This window comes from Macrotis lagotis, chromosome X (assembly GCF_037893015.1).
Source record: "Macrotis lagotis isolate mMagLag1 chromosome X, bilby.v1.9.chrom.fasta, whole genome shotgun sequence".
Classification (NCBI taxonomy): domain Eukaryota; kingdom Metazoa; phylum Chordata; class Mammalia; order Peramelemorphia; family Peramelidae; genus Macrotis; species Macrotis lagotis.
Genome location: NC_133666.1, coordinates 136,096,702 through 136,113,980, shown reverse-complemented (window position 1 = coordinate 136,113,980; position 17,279 = coordinate 136,096,702). Strand labels below are relative to the sequence as shown.

Here is a 17,279-nt window from a genome sequence, read left to right as displayed (position 1 = left end):
CCTGCCTTGAGACCCTCCAATATTTCTGAAGTCTTTGCCCATAGGGAACCAATGTCCCAGAGTCTATCTATCAGTCCTGTCTGTCTGTCTGTCTGTCTGTCTGTCTGTCTCTCTCTCTCTCTTTTTCTCACTTCAGTTGAATTTGTCTTTAAAAATTAATTTGAGGGAGCAGCTAGGTGGCGCAGTGGATAGAGTACCGGCCTTGGAGTCAGGAGTACCTGAGTTCAAATCCAACCTCAGACACTTGATAATTACCTAGATGTGTGGCCTTGGGCAAGTCACTTAACCCCACTGCCTTGAAAAATCTAAAAAAAAAATTAATTTGAAAACATTACTCATACTTCTCACTTGGGTCCTGTTTAATGAAATTTGTCCCAGGTACTAAAAACAATAACAACCACCCCCCCCAGAAAAGTTAGCATCTCTGATAATACTATTATTGTCTAAATGTTGGATGAACTCTAGGGCTTTGGAGCAATCATTTATTTATTATTAACTACTTTCTTAGTGCAGAGTACTTAGGAAAGATTCAAATTTTGGATAAGATAGCAATGGTTTTCTTAAGATACTTACCTTCTAGTAGTGGGATATGGGGCATATATATATATATATATATATATATATATATGTGTGTGTGTGTGTGTGTGTGTGTGTGTGTGTGTGTGTGTGTGTGTGTGTATACAGTTGAGAAATTTCTTTTTTTGTTGTTTGTTGAATTTTTCCAAGACAATGGGATTAAGTGACTTGCCCAAGGTCACAAAGCTAAGTAATTATTAGGTGTCTGAGACCAGATTTGATCTCAGGTCCTCCTGACTAGCTCTACATACTGTACCACCAAGTTGCCCCTGGAAGTTTCCTCTACCAATCAAATCAGTTACAAGAATTCTTGAGTATTTAAGCATGCCAGTGATAAATCATAGGGTTACAAAGAAAGACAAAAAGCAATTCTTGCTCTTAAAGAGCATATATTGCAATAGAGGAGAGAATATGCAAAAAACTAGGTACATACAAGACATATATGGAATTGATTGGATGGCATGGGAGATCTAGTAAAGGTCCACCTAGTACGGTGTCTGCATCAAAGAAGATGATGTTCACAAGAATTTGAAAAGATTACTCATACTTCTCACTTGAGTCCTATGTAATGAAATTTGACTACTGGGTCTGTACTCTAAAGATATCATGAAAAAAGGATAAAAATCTCACATGTACAAAAATATTCATAGCAGCTCTTTTTGTAGTTGCAAAGAATTGGTAATTGAGAGGGATGTCCATCCATTGGAGAATGGCTGAACAACTGTGGTATACATATGTGAAGGAACACTATTGTTCTATAATAAATCATGACAGATGGGATTTCAGAAAAACCTGGAAAGGCTTGCATGAACTGATGCTGAGTGAAATGAGCAGAACCAAAAGAACGTTTTACATATACGTTGTACACTCATGTAGTGATTGAACTTGGGGTGATGATCAATTATGATAGGCTTGTTCATTTTAGCAACACAATTATCAAAGACAATTTTAAGGGATTTGTGATGGAAAATACCAATTGTATCCAGAGAAGGGCTGTAGAATTTAAAGTTTATTATCTTCAATTTTTAAAAGTTGTCTTATGTATTATGTAATTTTGTTATCTCTAATGTTTTCTTTCCTCCTTTTGTATTTGATTCATCTCTCATATGTTCAATTTCCATATATGCTTAGCTTTGTTACAAATGTAAAGCCTATATCAGATTGTTTTCTGTTGGCGAGTGGGGAGGGCAAGGAGGGAGGGAGAAAAATTGTAAAACTCAAAATCTTGCAAAAAATATGATTGGTAAAAACTACCATTGTATGTAGTTGGAAAAACAAAGACACTGTTCTCTATGGGCATAGCTGAATTGCAACAGTTCATTATTTGACTCCAATAGAGTGATATCATTTTGGTTGTCTTTGAAAATGAAGAAACACACACATACAATATTAATTGATGATGGTAATTTTTAAGGGGAAGGAATCATGGAAATGGAGAGGCCTGGAAAAGATCTCCTGCAGAAGGAGGGATTTGAACTGAGTTGGGGTTTTTTTTGCAAGGCAGTGGGGTTAAGCGGCTTGCCCAAGGCCACATGGCTAGGTAATTATTAAGTGTCTGAGGTCAGATTTGAACTCAGGTACTCCTGACTCCAAGGCCAGTGCTCTATCCACTGTGCCACCTAGCCACCCTGAACTGAGTTTTGAAGACATCCAGAGTCAGAAATGAGGAGGTACCATATTCTTGGCATGGGCATTAACCTATACAAAGGCCAGGACAAGGAAGATGGAATATCAAAAAGCTACTAATAGGCTATTAGTAGGGTTCAGAGTAAATGTAAACAGCAAGAGAAGCTCTGTCTCTCCTATGGGAAAACTTGCATGTGACCCTGGACCATTCTGGCACTATGCCTTCTTACTTCTCTTCCTGTATAATACCTGACCTGACCTGGGGTTGGTGTGGTGATCTACAGCATTGCTTTGTCCTGTTACAGCCCAGGATGACTGGCATCTTGTGCCTTTAAACGAATCAATTAACCCTAATGAAACTTATTAATAATAGTCAAGCTAGAATGAGACCCTCTTTCTATGGTATCTAAGCATTCTCTCATATGGTAAGCAATTGGCATAATTAAGGCAGAATAGTTTGCCCCCTTATAGCTTACCACTCTCATTAGGTGCCACCCTCCTCAGTGACTCAATTAAGTCACTGTATGAGAGGTTTCAGAGAGAGAGGTCCCTTAATAGATAGACATGGACAGGGAACCCATAGACTGTTGAGCCCAATCATGGATGAAATTGTTAGAAGTTCATTACAGAGATATTAAATAGAATATGATGTTAGGTCAGAGAAGGAATAAAAAGAATCAGAAATTTTGTGGAGGAGGTGGCATTTAAGTTAGACTTTAAAAGACAGGTTAAACTATTGTTCTATTAGAAACTAGGAGGGACGGGAATTCAGGGAAGCCTGGAGGGATTTGCATGAACTGATGCTGAGTGAGATGAGCAGAACCAGAAAAACACTGTACACCCTAACAGCAACATGGGGGTGATGATTAACCCTGATGGACTCACTCATTCCATCAGTGCAACAATCAGGGACAATTTGTATCCATAGAAAGAACTGTGGGGTTTGAACAAAGACTATTACCTTTAATTTAGGGAAAAAAAACTGATATCTTATTGTCTGATCTTATTATCTCTTATACTTTATGTTTCTTCTCTAAGGATATGATTTCTCTCTCATCACACTCAATTTGGATCAATGTACAGCATGGAAACAAAAAAAAAATAAGTGATTATGAAATCAACCTGTAGTTTGTTTATCCTGATCTAAATCAAAAAGTGGCTGCTATGTGTTACTAAAGGCTTTTTCAATAAATACTAGAGCAAAGGGAAAAAAAAAGAGATAGGTTAAAAAAAATCAATGTAGCCAAGATAAAAAGGAAGGCAGTAAGTTGGGAAACAATTTTTACAATTAGTGTTTTTGATAAAGGACTCATATCTAAAAATATATATATATATATATATATATATATATAGAGAGAGAGAGAGAGAGAGAGAGAGAGAGAGAGAGGACTGAGTCAAATTTATAAGAATACAAATCATTCCACAGTTGATAAATGCTTGAAGGATATGAAAAAAATCAATTCTCAGATGAAATTAAAGCTATTCATATTTATGTGAAAAATGATCTAAATAATTATTGATTAGAGAAATTAAAACAAACTCTGAAGTACCATCTTACACCTATCAGATTGGCCAATATGACTAAAAAGGAAAATGATCAGTTTTGGAGGGGATGTGGAAAAACTGGGATAGTAATGCATTGTTGGTGGAGTTGTGAATTGATCCAACCTTTCTGGAGAGCAATTTGGAATTACACTAAAAGAGCAATAAAACTGTGCTTTGTTCCAGTCATACCACTACTTAATCTATATCCCCCTAAAAGGGTAAAAAACCTGTACAAAAATATTTATAACAACTCATTTTGCATTGGCAAGATTTGGAAATTGAGGGGATGCCCATTAATTGGGGGATGGCTGAACAAATTATGATATACGCCTGTACTGGAACACTGTGATTCTATAAGAAATCATGAGGGATGGAACTTCAGAATAGCCTGGAAAGACGTGCATGAACTGATGCTGAATGAAATGAGCAGAACCAGAACATAGACACAAACAGCAACACTGGATGATATTTAACTGTGATGGATTTGCTCAGTTCAGCAGTATAATAATCAAAGATAATTTTAAAAGAGTTGTGATGGAAAATACCATCATATAGTATATCCTATGGATAAAAAAATACCATCCATATCCAAAGAAGGGACAATGGAATTTAAATGCAGATCAAAGTTTACTAGCTTCAATTTTTAAAAGTTGTCTTATGTATTATATTTTTTTCCACTATAATGTTTTCCCCATTTTGATTTGATTCTTCTTTCACAACATGATTAATCAAGATTTATGTTTAACATAGTTATACATGGGGGTGGCTAGGTGGCACAGTGGATAAAGCACAGGCCCTGGAGTCAGGAGTACCTGGGTTCAAATCTGGTCTCAGACACTTGATAATTACTTAGCTGTGTGGCCTTGGGCAAGCCACTTAACTCCATTTGCCTTGCAAAAACCTTAAAAACAAACAAAAAAAAACCCATAGTTATACATGTATAACATATATTAGATTGCTTTCTATGAGGGGGAGGGAAGGAGAAAATGTGAAACTCAAAATCTTACAAAAAATGATTGTCGCAGGGACAATTTTGGGCTGTCTGCAATGGAGAATACCATCTATATCCAGATAAAAAACCATGGAGTTGTTTCTTCCTTCAGGATATGATTTCTGTCTCATCACACTCAATTTGGGTCAATGTACAACATGAAAACAATGTAAAGACTGACAAATTGCTTTCAGTGGGGGCTTGGGGGTAGGGAAGTAAGATTGGGTGAAAAATTGTAAAACTCAAAATAAATAAAATCTTTAATTAAAAAAATGATTGTTGGCAGCTAAGTGGCACAGTTGATAGAGCAACAGCCCTGGAATTAGGAGTACCTGAGTTCAAATCCAGTCTCAGACACTTAATAATTACCTAGCTATGTGGCCTTGGGCAAGCTACTTAACCCCATTTGCCTTGCAAAAAAAAAAAGATTGTTGAAAACTGTCATTATATATAGCTGGAAAAATAAATTTAAAAAAAGATAGGTCAACAGGTTTCTCAGCAAAATGACTATGACTAAAACAAGGCAGACATCTCTGAAGAAAGGATGTACTAAAAAGAAGCTCACCTGGGAAGCTTGCTGATCAAAAACAATATCAAATATAAATGTTTTTTCACGGGAACGATTAGATCTCAAAGCATCATCTGGATCCTCATCTGGGTCCATAAGCACCACCATCTTTTTTTAAAAAAGAGAGAGAGAGAGAGAGAGATTGAAATAATTAATATGAAAAGCAAAATCTTCCCAAGAGCCAAAGGTGAACAGTCTGATTCTAGAACAAGTGGAATCATGGAAAAGGCTTTTGTGAACTCTGAGCTGCAAGTAAGAAAGGGAAGTTCGGGAGTCTTAAAGGCTGAAGTCTAAATTTTAACCACTAACACAAGAGTGGGTGATACATAAAAAATATCCTTTGCTATATAGGAGAGGGAAAGAATTTATCTCAAATTTTCTTGATTCTATTTCCATATTATAATCTATTTCCATTTTATAATCTTATATCTGTCTCCTTTCCACTCACAAAGTCACCATCCTAGTTGCAGTCCTCCTTATCTCTCATCTGGACCAATAAAACAGTTTTCTAATTGGTTTCCTTGACAGAAGTCTCTCTTATCTCCAATCCATTCTCCACAGAGGGGACAAATTATTTCTTTTTTTGGGGGGGGACATGATGAATAAATTTAAATGAGTTGCTATATTCTGTTACTTCATTTAATACATTTATGTCTGTGTTCATTAAGATTGATTTATGGTTTTCTTTCTCCAGGATTATATTTTTTTTAAAAAAAATAACACTTTATTTTCCCCCCAGTTACATATATACTCACCAAATTAAAATTTCTTTATTTTTTTATGGGCTGTATCTAATTACATGAACTTTAATAGGGATAGAGGTAAAATTCTATATAGGAGAAATATACCATGTTAGGAAACAGCTCTACAACAGAGATATTTTTCTGATTTCCACAGTTGGGATTTCACTAGGGCTATTTTTGAGAGATAGCATAATTTTTTTGAATGTTATTTCAGATTACTTGCTATCATGGGGAGGAGTGAGGGAAGGGAAGAAAGTAGAAAAGATATATAACTCAAAAACTTACAAAAAGATGAATGCTGAAAAATGCCCCTGCATGTAATTGAACAAACTAAAAATCAAAAGTACCCGTTTGATCATGTGACCTCCCTATTCAAGAAACTGAATTGGTTTTCTCTTGCCTCTAGGAGAAAATGACAAGTTTTTCCATTTGACTTTTAAAGCTTTTCACAATCTGACTTCAATCTAAATTTCCAGATTTATTTCACATTACTCTCTTCTATGAGTTCTATGATTCAGCCAAATTAGCCTGTTCCTTGTAAGAAATTGGGAGACAAGTGGGGGGGGGGGGGTTAGGGTGGAGTAGGGGACTGGAAGAGTAGATTGGCAAGCACTCCCATAGAACATTCTTGAAAATGATGCTTTTAAAATGTTGATTGATTGATTGCTTTAGCAAGAGATTAGAGTAATACTTCTCTAAAAGAAACCAGGGTTCAAGCTCAGCTCCTTACATACTCCAGACTTTAAGAAATATTTTAGGGGGAGAGGGGAAAGAAATAATATTTTAGGCAGATATTTAATTCACTTACATAAAAGACCTATCTCTGACACTTACAAATATTGCTACTTAACAATTTTTTTTTTTGTGATTTGCACATAGTAGTGATTTGCACATTGTAGGCTCTCAATAAATTACTTGTTAAATTGAAACAGCCATCAAGGTTAGGCTAGGATAAAAGAGGGGGGGAAAAGATGGAGAATATTTTTTGAACCAATAATTAGAAGCAAACTAGAGCAAAGAGAATCAGAGCCCAGGGAATGTCCAAAGTCAGCCTTGAAAGCCTGATCTCCATGGGCCTCCCATAGCAACCAAGATGAGAAAAAGAAAGAACAAAAGATCCATACTTGAAAGATTATGAAACAAGTTTTGTTTAGCAAAGTGACTTATGGGCATCCTCTGGGATATAGTCTGCTCTATTGTATAAATACATAATTATGAAGGAAAGTGTATCAGGTTCTCTGGAGGCTTGGAAAACTCATAAAGAACTGCTTCAAAGGGAATAATGCTGTCAGAGGGGGTAGGGAGAAATGATAAAAAATAAAACCCACGTGCTGTTTACTCAAGAGAGGAGTTTCCACAGCTGAGAAATGTAGAATTAGCTCAGCTGATATAGTAGAAAGCACTTGTTCAATTGGGCTGTCACTCAGGTAGACTCAAAATTACATCACAGAAGCATGCAATGCTAGGGTTGGCAGGGATCAAGATCATTTTTGAATTTGATGGCCTTAGAGATCATCTATTCAAAAGGTTTATAACCTTTTTTGTGTAGTACAGATGCTCGCTTCAGTTTCTGAAAGCCTATGGATACCTCCTCAGAATAATGTTTTAAAATGCACAAAAATAAAATATATAGGATTACAAAAGAAAAGTCCTTAAAGTACAAATATCAATTTTTTTTGAAGTTCATGAATCCCAAGTTAAGAATACCCTGATCTAATCCAATCTCTTCATTGTTATATTTGGGGACCTTAGAAACATCTGAGTTCAGTAGTTATTACTTTCAAGTCTGAAAACTTTTTTTCAATATTTGGTTTTCAACATAATTGCATTATAATTGCTTCCTTTGTAATCTTGTTATTTTATGCATTTAAAAACCTAATTCTGGGAAGGGTTCATTGATTTCTCTAACTTCCACAAGAGTCCAGGACACAGAAAAAGAATTGCACTTGTTATGGGACACTAGACAAATCTCTTATTCTCTTAATAGTCTAGGGTACTAAGCCTACAAATTGAAAGTCAGGCATTGATACTTATTGGTACAGAGAACTTCTTCACATTTGAGTTTCCTGTACCAATGAAATCACAGATCTTGGCTTTAAAACCAGATGTCCATCCACTCAGGCTACTTCTCAATTGGAAAAAGTGGGGAAAGGGATGGCAGCAAGAAAGGGGGGGAACGGGAAAAGAACAGAAGTAAAGGACACACCCCTCCTTTTTAATGAGAATTTTACAGTCTATTTGGGAAGGGAAAACTAAAATACATGCAATCATTAGCAAACAAAATAATATGTAATACATGCTTAATTGTTCAAGAGAGACAGAAAATAGCAGTCCATAAAAAAGAGGCAGCATTAAATAGTGTGAAGTGTTGTACTTGAACTTGGGGACCTAGATCCCCAAGGACACATTAGCTATAAGCCTTGGGTAAGTCACTTTCTGATTCAGTTTCTACCTATAACATAAGCATAAGACTAGATTATCTAAGTGGGCTAAGAAGGATCTAATTGTACAAGATTTCCTTAAGCATAGCCTTGGAGGAAGAGCAGCTTCTACTTGGGTTAAAACCACAATAAATTTCAAAGGCTGTTGGCCTTTCAAAAAATGTTGAATTTTTAAAAATTCTTGCAGTCACATTAACAATATTTTTTGACCATGAAATGCATATAAATGTTTTGGCTTTTTATTAAACACACAGTTCCATCTGGTAGAGTCTATCAGGCATACCTTCTCTCTAGTTGCCATACAGGCTTCAATTACTAGTTGGCATTTGCTTCTGATGGATAATGAGCTTATTTGTGTTGCTAGGCATCAGTTCAATTTCAGATTATGAAAATAATGAGAAATAGCAGTTTATGAAGAAACTAAGATCTGGATACTTATAAGGCAGGACTCTTGCAGGGAGTTGGAAACCCAAATACCTAGAAAGGATCACAGAGACCAACTAGCCAATTCCTCTCAATTTACAGAGGAGGATAATTAAGGCCCAGAAAGAAAAGAAAGAAAAGAAAAGCAGAATGATAATTGAGTTAGGAAGACCTGGATTCAAATCCTACCTCTGTGACCCTAAGCCAGTCACTTGTTCATCTGTAAAATGGTGACAAGGTTAAGCTTTAGCTTACAGAGCTACTGTACAGATCAGATAAGGCAGTCTATGTAAATTCTAGGAACTGATGAAGAAAGACTGAATGGAATAAACAGAAGAAAAATTATACAGTAACAATCATATTTTAAAGGCAACTTTGACAATGACTAACCATGATTCTAGAGAATTTGTGATGAAACATACTGCCTACAGAGGTAACAGAGAGGTCATAGACTCAGATACAGACTGGGATATCATTTTGGACACAGCAAGGGGGGATTTGTTTTGTTGGCTATTTGTCAGTCAATCAACTAACATTTATTTTTTATAAGGGTTTTGTTTTCCTATGTTTTCAAGAAGAGGAGAAAGAAAAAAATGGATTTTTAATCATTGCAAAAACAAAGTTAAACTTTAAAAAATAATATATATGTAAAGCATTTTGCAACCCTTATAGGTATATAGAGACATAGATATTGATATATATACATACTATACCTATATAATCTTATAAGTATGTGAACATGTTCACATTATATATACATAATATATATATATATCACATAGCATCTACTTTGTCTATATATGCTGTGTACTATGTAAATATAAATCTAAGTCCTTAGCTTTACCAATATCATCTCATTCAACCATCACAACCCTATTTTAGAGATGAGGAAACTGAGGCAAAGAGAAATTAAGTGCCTTACTTAGGGTCATACAGTTAGTTAAGAGTTTGGTATTTGATTTGAACTCATCTTTCTACCTCTAGGCCCAGCACTCTATCTACTATACACTCCATCACTCCATCCAGCTGCATATATATGTGTGTGTATTAGACAGAGATTGTGTGTGTTTGTGTGTACATATGTATGTATGTATGTATGTATGTATAGATATATTTTAGACTATTATACTGATATTATTAAATGACTTGCTCAAGGTCACACAAGTGGTTAGTGGAAGATCTGGTATTTTACCTAAGATCCTCTGATTCCAAACCTAGTGCCTTTTCTACTGGAGAAAGAAGGAATATTTGTTTCCAGCCAACTGCTATGCCTTACAGGCATAGGGATTCTTGACTTTTTTTTTGGTGACCTGAATCCCTTTGGCAAATTGGTGAAGCTTATGGAAACTTCCACAGAACAATGTTTGTTGCCTTTGACAAGGATTGCTAAATATAATTTTAATAGTAAAAATGAAGGTATAATTTATACCTATCCAAATGCAAGAACTCCCTGAAATCTAATTATGAACCTCCAGATTAAGAACTCTTGCCTAAAGGACACAATGGTTGATAAAATCTCTTCCTAAGAGATTTCAAAAGTGACTCTAAGGATAAAATAAATATAAAATGAGAGTTGGAAAAATCTAAAACTGCATAGACCAAGAGGGAGGCAATGAATCTAAAGTTACAGGAAGACAAAGGAGCTTAATTTTAAAGCAATTCAACCTGGAGCTTAAAGACCAAGAAAGTGTGCTTCCATAGTGAGATGTCACAAAATCATTTCAGTACAGAAGCATGGAGCATAGTAAAGGTCCTCAAAGGGTCAGCTACCTCTAATTGATGATAGACAAATAGGTGTCTCTTTTGTTCTTAAAGATCACCAGGGGAGATGCTTCAGTCTATGTACAATTCATTTCAGTGCTTAGCAACGCTTATTGTCAGATGGATCTTCCTTGTAGGTAAATTAAGCCTTTTTCATTCTGAATTCAGTTAAGAATAAGAACAGCTGGAAATCATCCCATATGTAACAATTAAATGAACATGAATTACATAAACATCATGTGATTTATATTACACCCTGACACTATATTACACACATATTACACACAGACACTGTAACTTGGCTAAAAAAAGGTCAAGTATATTTACATAGTGTCTTTTAAAAATTACTATGAACAAAATAGCCTCTTAGAATCCAAGGTATTATTACCCTTCTACTCTGAGTCTGATTTAAAGGGGAAAGGGTACTATGGAAAAGAACACTGGACTTCTAGCTCTTTCTAAAAGGTTTAAAAGACCATAGGCTAATTAATTTGCCTGAGCTTTAGTTTCTTCATCTGTAAAATATAAATAATGATATTTGCATGGTCTATCTTACAATATAGTTGGTAAAGAAAATGCTTTTTAAACCTGGAGAATTCTTTTAATCTTTCTCTTGATCTCTTCTCCCTCCTCCCACCATACATTTGAATGTATGTATATGTATATGTATGTGTGTGTGTGTGTGTGTGTGTGTATTTGACATTGCACATTCTCTCTCTTTCTCTCTCTCATAAGTGTGTGGATATACATATATACACATATTACACTCTTATAATATATATGTATATACATATATATATATATATATATATATACACACACACACACACACACACACACCCACTCACATAAATATATATAATAGCATGTGTCTTGAAGGCTCCTTCAGGTCAGGACTATTTATTTATGTGCAATAGAACCTGGCACACAGATAAAAGTTGAATGTGCTGTAAATGAACATACACACTCTCTATTTATACAACAAAGATTTAGAATTAATAGATATAAATATTAACTCAAAGTGATTAAAATAGAGTGAGCAAGGTGGTGCAGTGATACAGCACTGAGTCTGCAGTCAGGAAGACCTGAGTTCAAAACCAGCCTTAGATACTTATTAGCTGTGTGACCCTGGGCAAGTAAGTCACTTAATCTCTATTTGCCATAGCTTTCACATCCAGAAAGTGGAGATAATAATACCTCCCAGAATTGTTGTGAGAATCAAATAAAATAATAATTGTGAGGCATGGTAGTTGGCACATTATTGTTCTTATTGGGACATTTAGTCTTTTAGCCTAATTATTCCCGATCTCATTTGGAGTTTTCTTGGCACTCTGTGAGTGCTGTATAATTGTTAGTTATTAGTATTATTACTATTATTATTACTATTACCATTGCTAAAATTCACATTACTATATTTGTGACTGGTCATTTTGCAGAAATAGTCCCATTCTTCTAAGGTGAAGTGTATTTTTGTCTCACTTAGCAAAAATTCACTGAATTTTACCATTTCATTCCTAGGATCAGAAGATTTGACTTGAAAGGGATCATAGAAGTCATCTAAATTCAACCTTACCATTTTGTAAATGAAGAAGCTGACTCCAGAGGTCATGCTATGTGATTGATTTATCTGAAATGACCCAGTTAGTAAGTGACCAGGTGAGGATTTGAATAGTGAGCCTCAGACCCCAAATTCATTATTCTTCCTGGTTCACAATACATAAAAGATAAGTAAGATAGTGTCCTTTGTCCTTAACTTAGTGGAGCATGGAATATAACAGGGAAGATAAGATGGATATAAATAAATATAGAATGTGAAAGTGCAATTAGAGTTACAAAGTTAATTTAAAAGATGGAGAATTTGTAAATTGATTGTTGTTGTTTCTGCCTCCCTGATATTTTACCCCTAGCTCCAGGAATATATCATCTTACAATCTATTTTATAACTAAATTGCAGCATGTTTAAAAATCATTATCATCATCCAATAATTATAAACTTTTTAAACAAGGCATAGTAAGCAAAAATTCAATATTTCTATGGTACTTTAAACACATTCCTTCCACAATCATCTTTGACCATCTTACCAACCAAGTCAAGTAGATAGTAGAAATATTACTCTCCATATTTTTCAGGATTAGTAAATTAAGGATGCTTGAGTGTTAATTCTATACCTGTGTATTCAGAATAATTGTGATTTTTTTGGTCTTTACATAGTATTGCTTAAACAAAAAAAAATTATATGCTTTTTCTTATCAAGATTTAATAATAATTATAGCTTGCATATATGAGGGGTTTTAGTTTCCAAAGCACTTTGAAAATATTATTTCATTTTATCTTCAAAACAAATCCTTTTTATAGCTGAAGAAATGGAGGGGACAAAGGTTAAGTGTCTAAGACCAACTCTGAACTTAGGTCTTTGGGACTACAGGTCCAGCATATTCTATTCTATACTACCTAGATGCTACCTAATGGCTTGGAGTCATTAGTGATATGGAGCCACTAGACTCCAATAAGTATACTTTTTCCCTTTTTTGATTTTTTTCAAGGCAAGGGGCTTAAGTGACTTGCCAAATGTTACACAGATAGTAAGTATCAAGTGTCTGAGGTGAATTTGAACTCAGTTCTTCCTGATTCCAGGTGCTCTATCCACTGTGCCACCTAGACGCCACAAAATATGTATATTTTTTAATACTATCTCAAGCTACTGAATACCCAGTCTCACCTGATCACCCACTTTGTGGGCAATGACTGCAGCTCCCTCATCCAGTTCTGTGTCATTAATTGGGCGAATCCGAAGTGCTACCTGCATATAGAGAAAGATAATAGATCTCTTACAAGTAATTTTTCCATTTTTCTTTTCAGGGATATTTTGAAAAAAATGCATATAGTGACTTCCTACCAATAAATTCTTTTTGATTGATTATATATCTTGTACTTTGTAATAGTTTTTTTTTACCTTATTTCATTCTTATTATTGGGAAATCAATAGCATGAGACACTTTTCTCTTAAAAAAACCAACCTTTCAAATTCAAAACTCTTTATTCACAAAAGTGAGCTCTTTAGGGAACAGAAATCTCAGGTAAGAATAAATAAAGTCTTTGTAGAAAGGAGAAAAATCAGTTTCTAAAATCATACATTTGGTGAAAAAATATTTTCAAATTAAACTCTTCCACTTCTTTGGGGGGCACAGGTGTGTGGCTCCACTCCTCTTATGCTCTCCTACCTTAAAGTGCCCCAGAGGAGGAGAAATGATTACATTCCTAGAGGAACTATAAAAGCGTATTTTTTCATATTGTTGTAGTCAACCTTAATTGTGTTTGTGAGGGGGATCTAATCTATTCCAATGTTGGATCGTTTCCCCCACCCCACCCCTCCCCACACACACACTTTTCTTCTGAATTTCCTCTTCCATTAAGGGAGGATGAGTTTCCTCGAATAGCTATGGTTCTGGACCGTGGAGGGCAATATATAAAAAAATCCAAGCTGGGCATGGTGACGACGGCCTGGGATCTGCTTAAGAAGACCCTTAAGAAGAAACAAACGAGAGCGCTAAGGTGGGGAGCTAGGAAAACCAGTAGGGGAGCTGTGGAGAAGGGCAAAGAAGCTAAGAAAGGGGAAGATGGAATACTATAGCCGAGATCTCTCCTGGAGAAGGGAGATTCAGACTATCAAAGGTCTTGAAAGGCACAGGAGACAGTTCTGAGAGCAGATGGAACAGAGAGAGAGAGAGAGAGAGAGAGAGAGAGAGAGAGAGAGAGAGAGAACCAGCCCCCCAGCTCGGGGTCTGAGGGAGGGCTGCTCCGACTCACCATGAGCTGCTGGTCCTTGGGCTCCGCAGGGAGCTCCTTCATGGCGGGGCTGCTCCGGCCCCCCAGTCCGCTGCTGGCCCGGGACGAGCGCTCCTCTAAGGAGGGCGCGTTGAGTCGGGAGGGCATGAGAAGAATGGTCACGGAAGAGCCACACATACACACCTGTGCCCTCCCAGTCACCGCTGGCGCCTCTTGGCACCTGCAGTCCCCACGGGGTTACTCATCACCTCCCAGGCTGGCCCCGATGACATCACCGCGAGGACTCCCAAGAGTTTCTCGTGGGAAGGAAAGGTTTTGACTTTAGAGAGCTACAAGCCTCCCCTTTACTCTTATCAGCTTCCTTGAATCGAAGGAGTTTCTTTAAGTCTGGGCTAGAGCACCTTGGCTTTTAAATTATAGTTTAATTTCCGGGGAATAATGATGAACAACCTCAATTGGCAGGAAACTTCTGAGGTAATGAACCACACACAACAGGAGTGAGGGTGGGATCAACAGATGTAGAATGTTCTTGCAAGAAAATTTAGGGGGCACCCATCAACTGGAGAATTGTGGTATATAAATGGAGAACAATTTATACAATGACTATAGTACTGAAAGAAACTTTGAAAGACTTGGGAATTCTGATCATCATAAAGAGCCCCCACAATTCCAGAAAATGATGAAAACATGTTATTCATCTCCGAATAGAAGTGAAGAACTAAGTGCAACATGAGACACTTTTTGGAGGGGTGGGGGTGCTGAGGGTCATGACCAATGAAGAAATGTGTTTTCCTCGACAATACATGTTTATAATTAAGGATTTTGCTTTTTTGTTTATCAATCGAGCTGGGGTAGGGGAAAGGGAGGAAGAGAAGGTAGATTTCATATTGAAAAACGTTTTTTTACTAAAAAGTACAAATATAGAATGAGGGATCCAAGGATTTGAACAGTCCTTAAAAGAACTAGGAGCTAGTAACAACCATGTGAAAGAAAATTCCAAATCACTAATAAGTACAAATGAAAACAATCCTAATTTTCATCTCAGAGACTGCAAATTAGTCAAGATGACAAAATATTGGAATATTCAATGTTGGAGGGGTTGTTAGAATATAACTTAATGTTTTGTTAATGGAACTACAAATCAGTAGTTACTTTTGAAAGAAAATATGCAAATAAAGTGACAAAAAACAAAACAACCATACTCTTGAATCCAGACTCCACCACTAGATTCATCCCTCAGTGAGGGATTGAAGTATTTACGTGCTTACTATGTTCAAAGCACTATATTAAGTGCTAGGGACACAAGTAGAAAAGTGAAAGTCAAGTCTCTGATCTTGAGGAGCTCCTATTCTAATGAGACAACACACATGGAAGGTTTCAGCTGTTGGGGAAAAGTCCTATGGTCCTTAAGAGTAAAATAACCAGTTTCTTGGAATACTATTGTGCAATAAAAATGATTAACAGGCAGATCTCAGAAAAACATGGAAAAACTTGTATAAAAATTGATGCAAAGTGAAATGAGCATGTACCCTGTATCAGTGACATTATGAATCCATGATACTGTGATTTGACAGTGAATGATTCATCTCTTCCTAGCAATGTAATGATCCAAGAAAAGTACCAAGAACTCCTGAATGACAATACTATACATATCCAGGGTTTTTTCAATTACTTTATTCTTTCTCACGTTTTTTTTTTCCTTTTGATGTTTGTCCACAACTGAGACTAATATGGAAATGTTGGGGGTTTTTTTTTGAGGTTTTTGCAAGGCAAATGGAATTAAGTGGCTTGCCCAAGGCCACCCAGCTAGGTAATTATTAAGTGTCTAAGGCCTTCTGACTCCAGGGCCAGTGCTTTATCCACTGCACCACCTAGCCACCCCAGGATGTGCTTTACATGATAGCACATGTATAAACCAAATCAAACAGCCTAATATTTTCAAAAGCGGGGAGAGGTGCTGAGGGAGAAAAAAATTCAAAATCCTGTAAAAATGAGTGCTGAAATTTTCACTGTGTAATTGGGGAAAAAATACTAGACTGTTAAAAAGTTTCTAATGTTTGAACTGTTTGGCAGTGCCAAGGATCTTGGTGGATTTTTTTTTCTGGATCTTCAGTAGCTGTAGGGACAGCACCTGCAGGAGTAACTGGCAGCATTTCTTCCCAGGATGATAGGCTCTTGGGTTCAGCCTAAGGCTTAAGGGGAGATTTTTCAAGGTGGTAGTTTGTTTTACCTGACATGTTGTCTCTCCCTTAGTGGCTTGGCTGGCTTGCCCTGAGGGTTAGATTTTTTGGCAGTCAGTGAGGATGGTTTGCCCCTTTTCTAAAGAAGTTACTTCCCCAGATAATAGTTGTGAGGTCTAGTCAGCAAGGAGGACCAAGTGGTCTGGCAAAGGCTCTCATAGCTCATATGCTTATCTGCTTAGCACATACTGACTCCTAACTATCAGGGAGCCTTGCCAAGGAAAATAAATCCTCATATACACCAGAATATCTACAGAAGCAATTTTTGTGATAGCAAAGTTAGAAACAAAACAGAATCTCATCAACTGGGAAATGGCTAAACAAATGCTGTTACAAGGTGACTAACTTGATAGAAAGCAAGATCTTTTTCAGGGAAGTAAAAACAATATGACTACAAAACACAAATGAAAGAACAATCTCAAGTCAGATGCTGCAAAATTTTATCCCTATGTAGAGGTGGGAGGTTCATAAGTATAATACATAGGTACCAATCAATTGCCTTTTTTCCTCTAAAAATGTTATGGAAGGTTTATGGGACAAGGGGAGGGATACTGAAGAAAATGACATCAATAAGAGAA

At 36.3% G+C, this 17,279-nt stretch overlaps 1 protein-coding gene across 1 annotated transcript in view; it reads right to left on the bottom strand.

Moving 5' to 3' along the window:
- Window positions 1-13,546, bottom strand: part of LOC141498842 (uncharacterized) — a 58,751-nt gene extending 45,205 nt beyond the window's left edge. Inside the window, exons 1-2 of the mRNA XM_074201919.1 lie at window positions 13,395-13,546; window positions 5,304-5,414 (exon numbers count right to left, since the gene is read on the bottom strand). Of these exons, the coding sequence (XP_074058020.1) occupies window positions 5,304-5,414; window positions 13,395-13,481 (198 nt within the window). The 5' untranslated portion in view covers window positions 13,482-13,546. The remainder of the gene's footprint in view (window positions 1-5,303; window positions 5,415-13,394) is intronic.
- Between the last annotated feature and the right edge of the window lie 3,733 nt (window positions 13,547-17,279).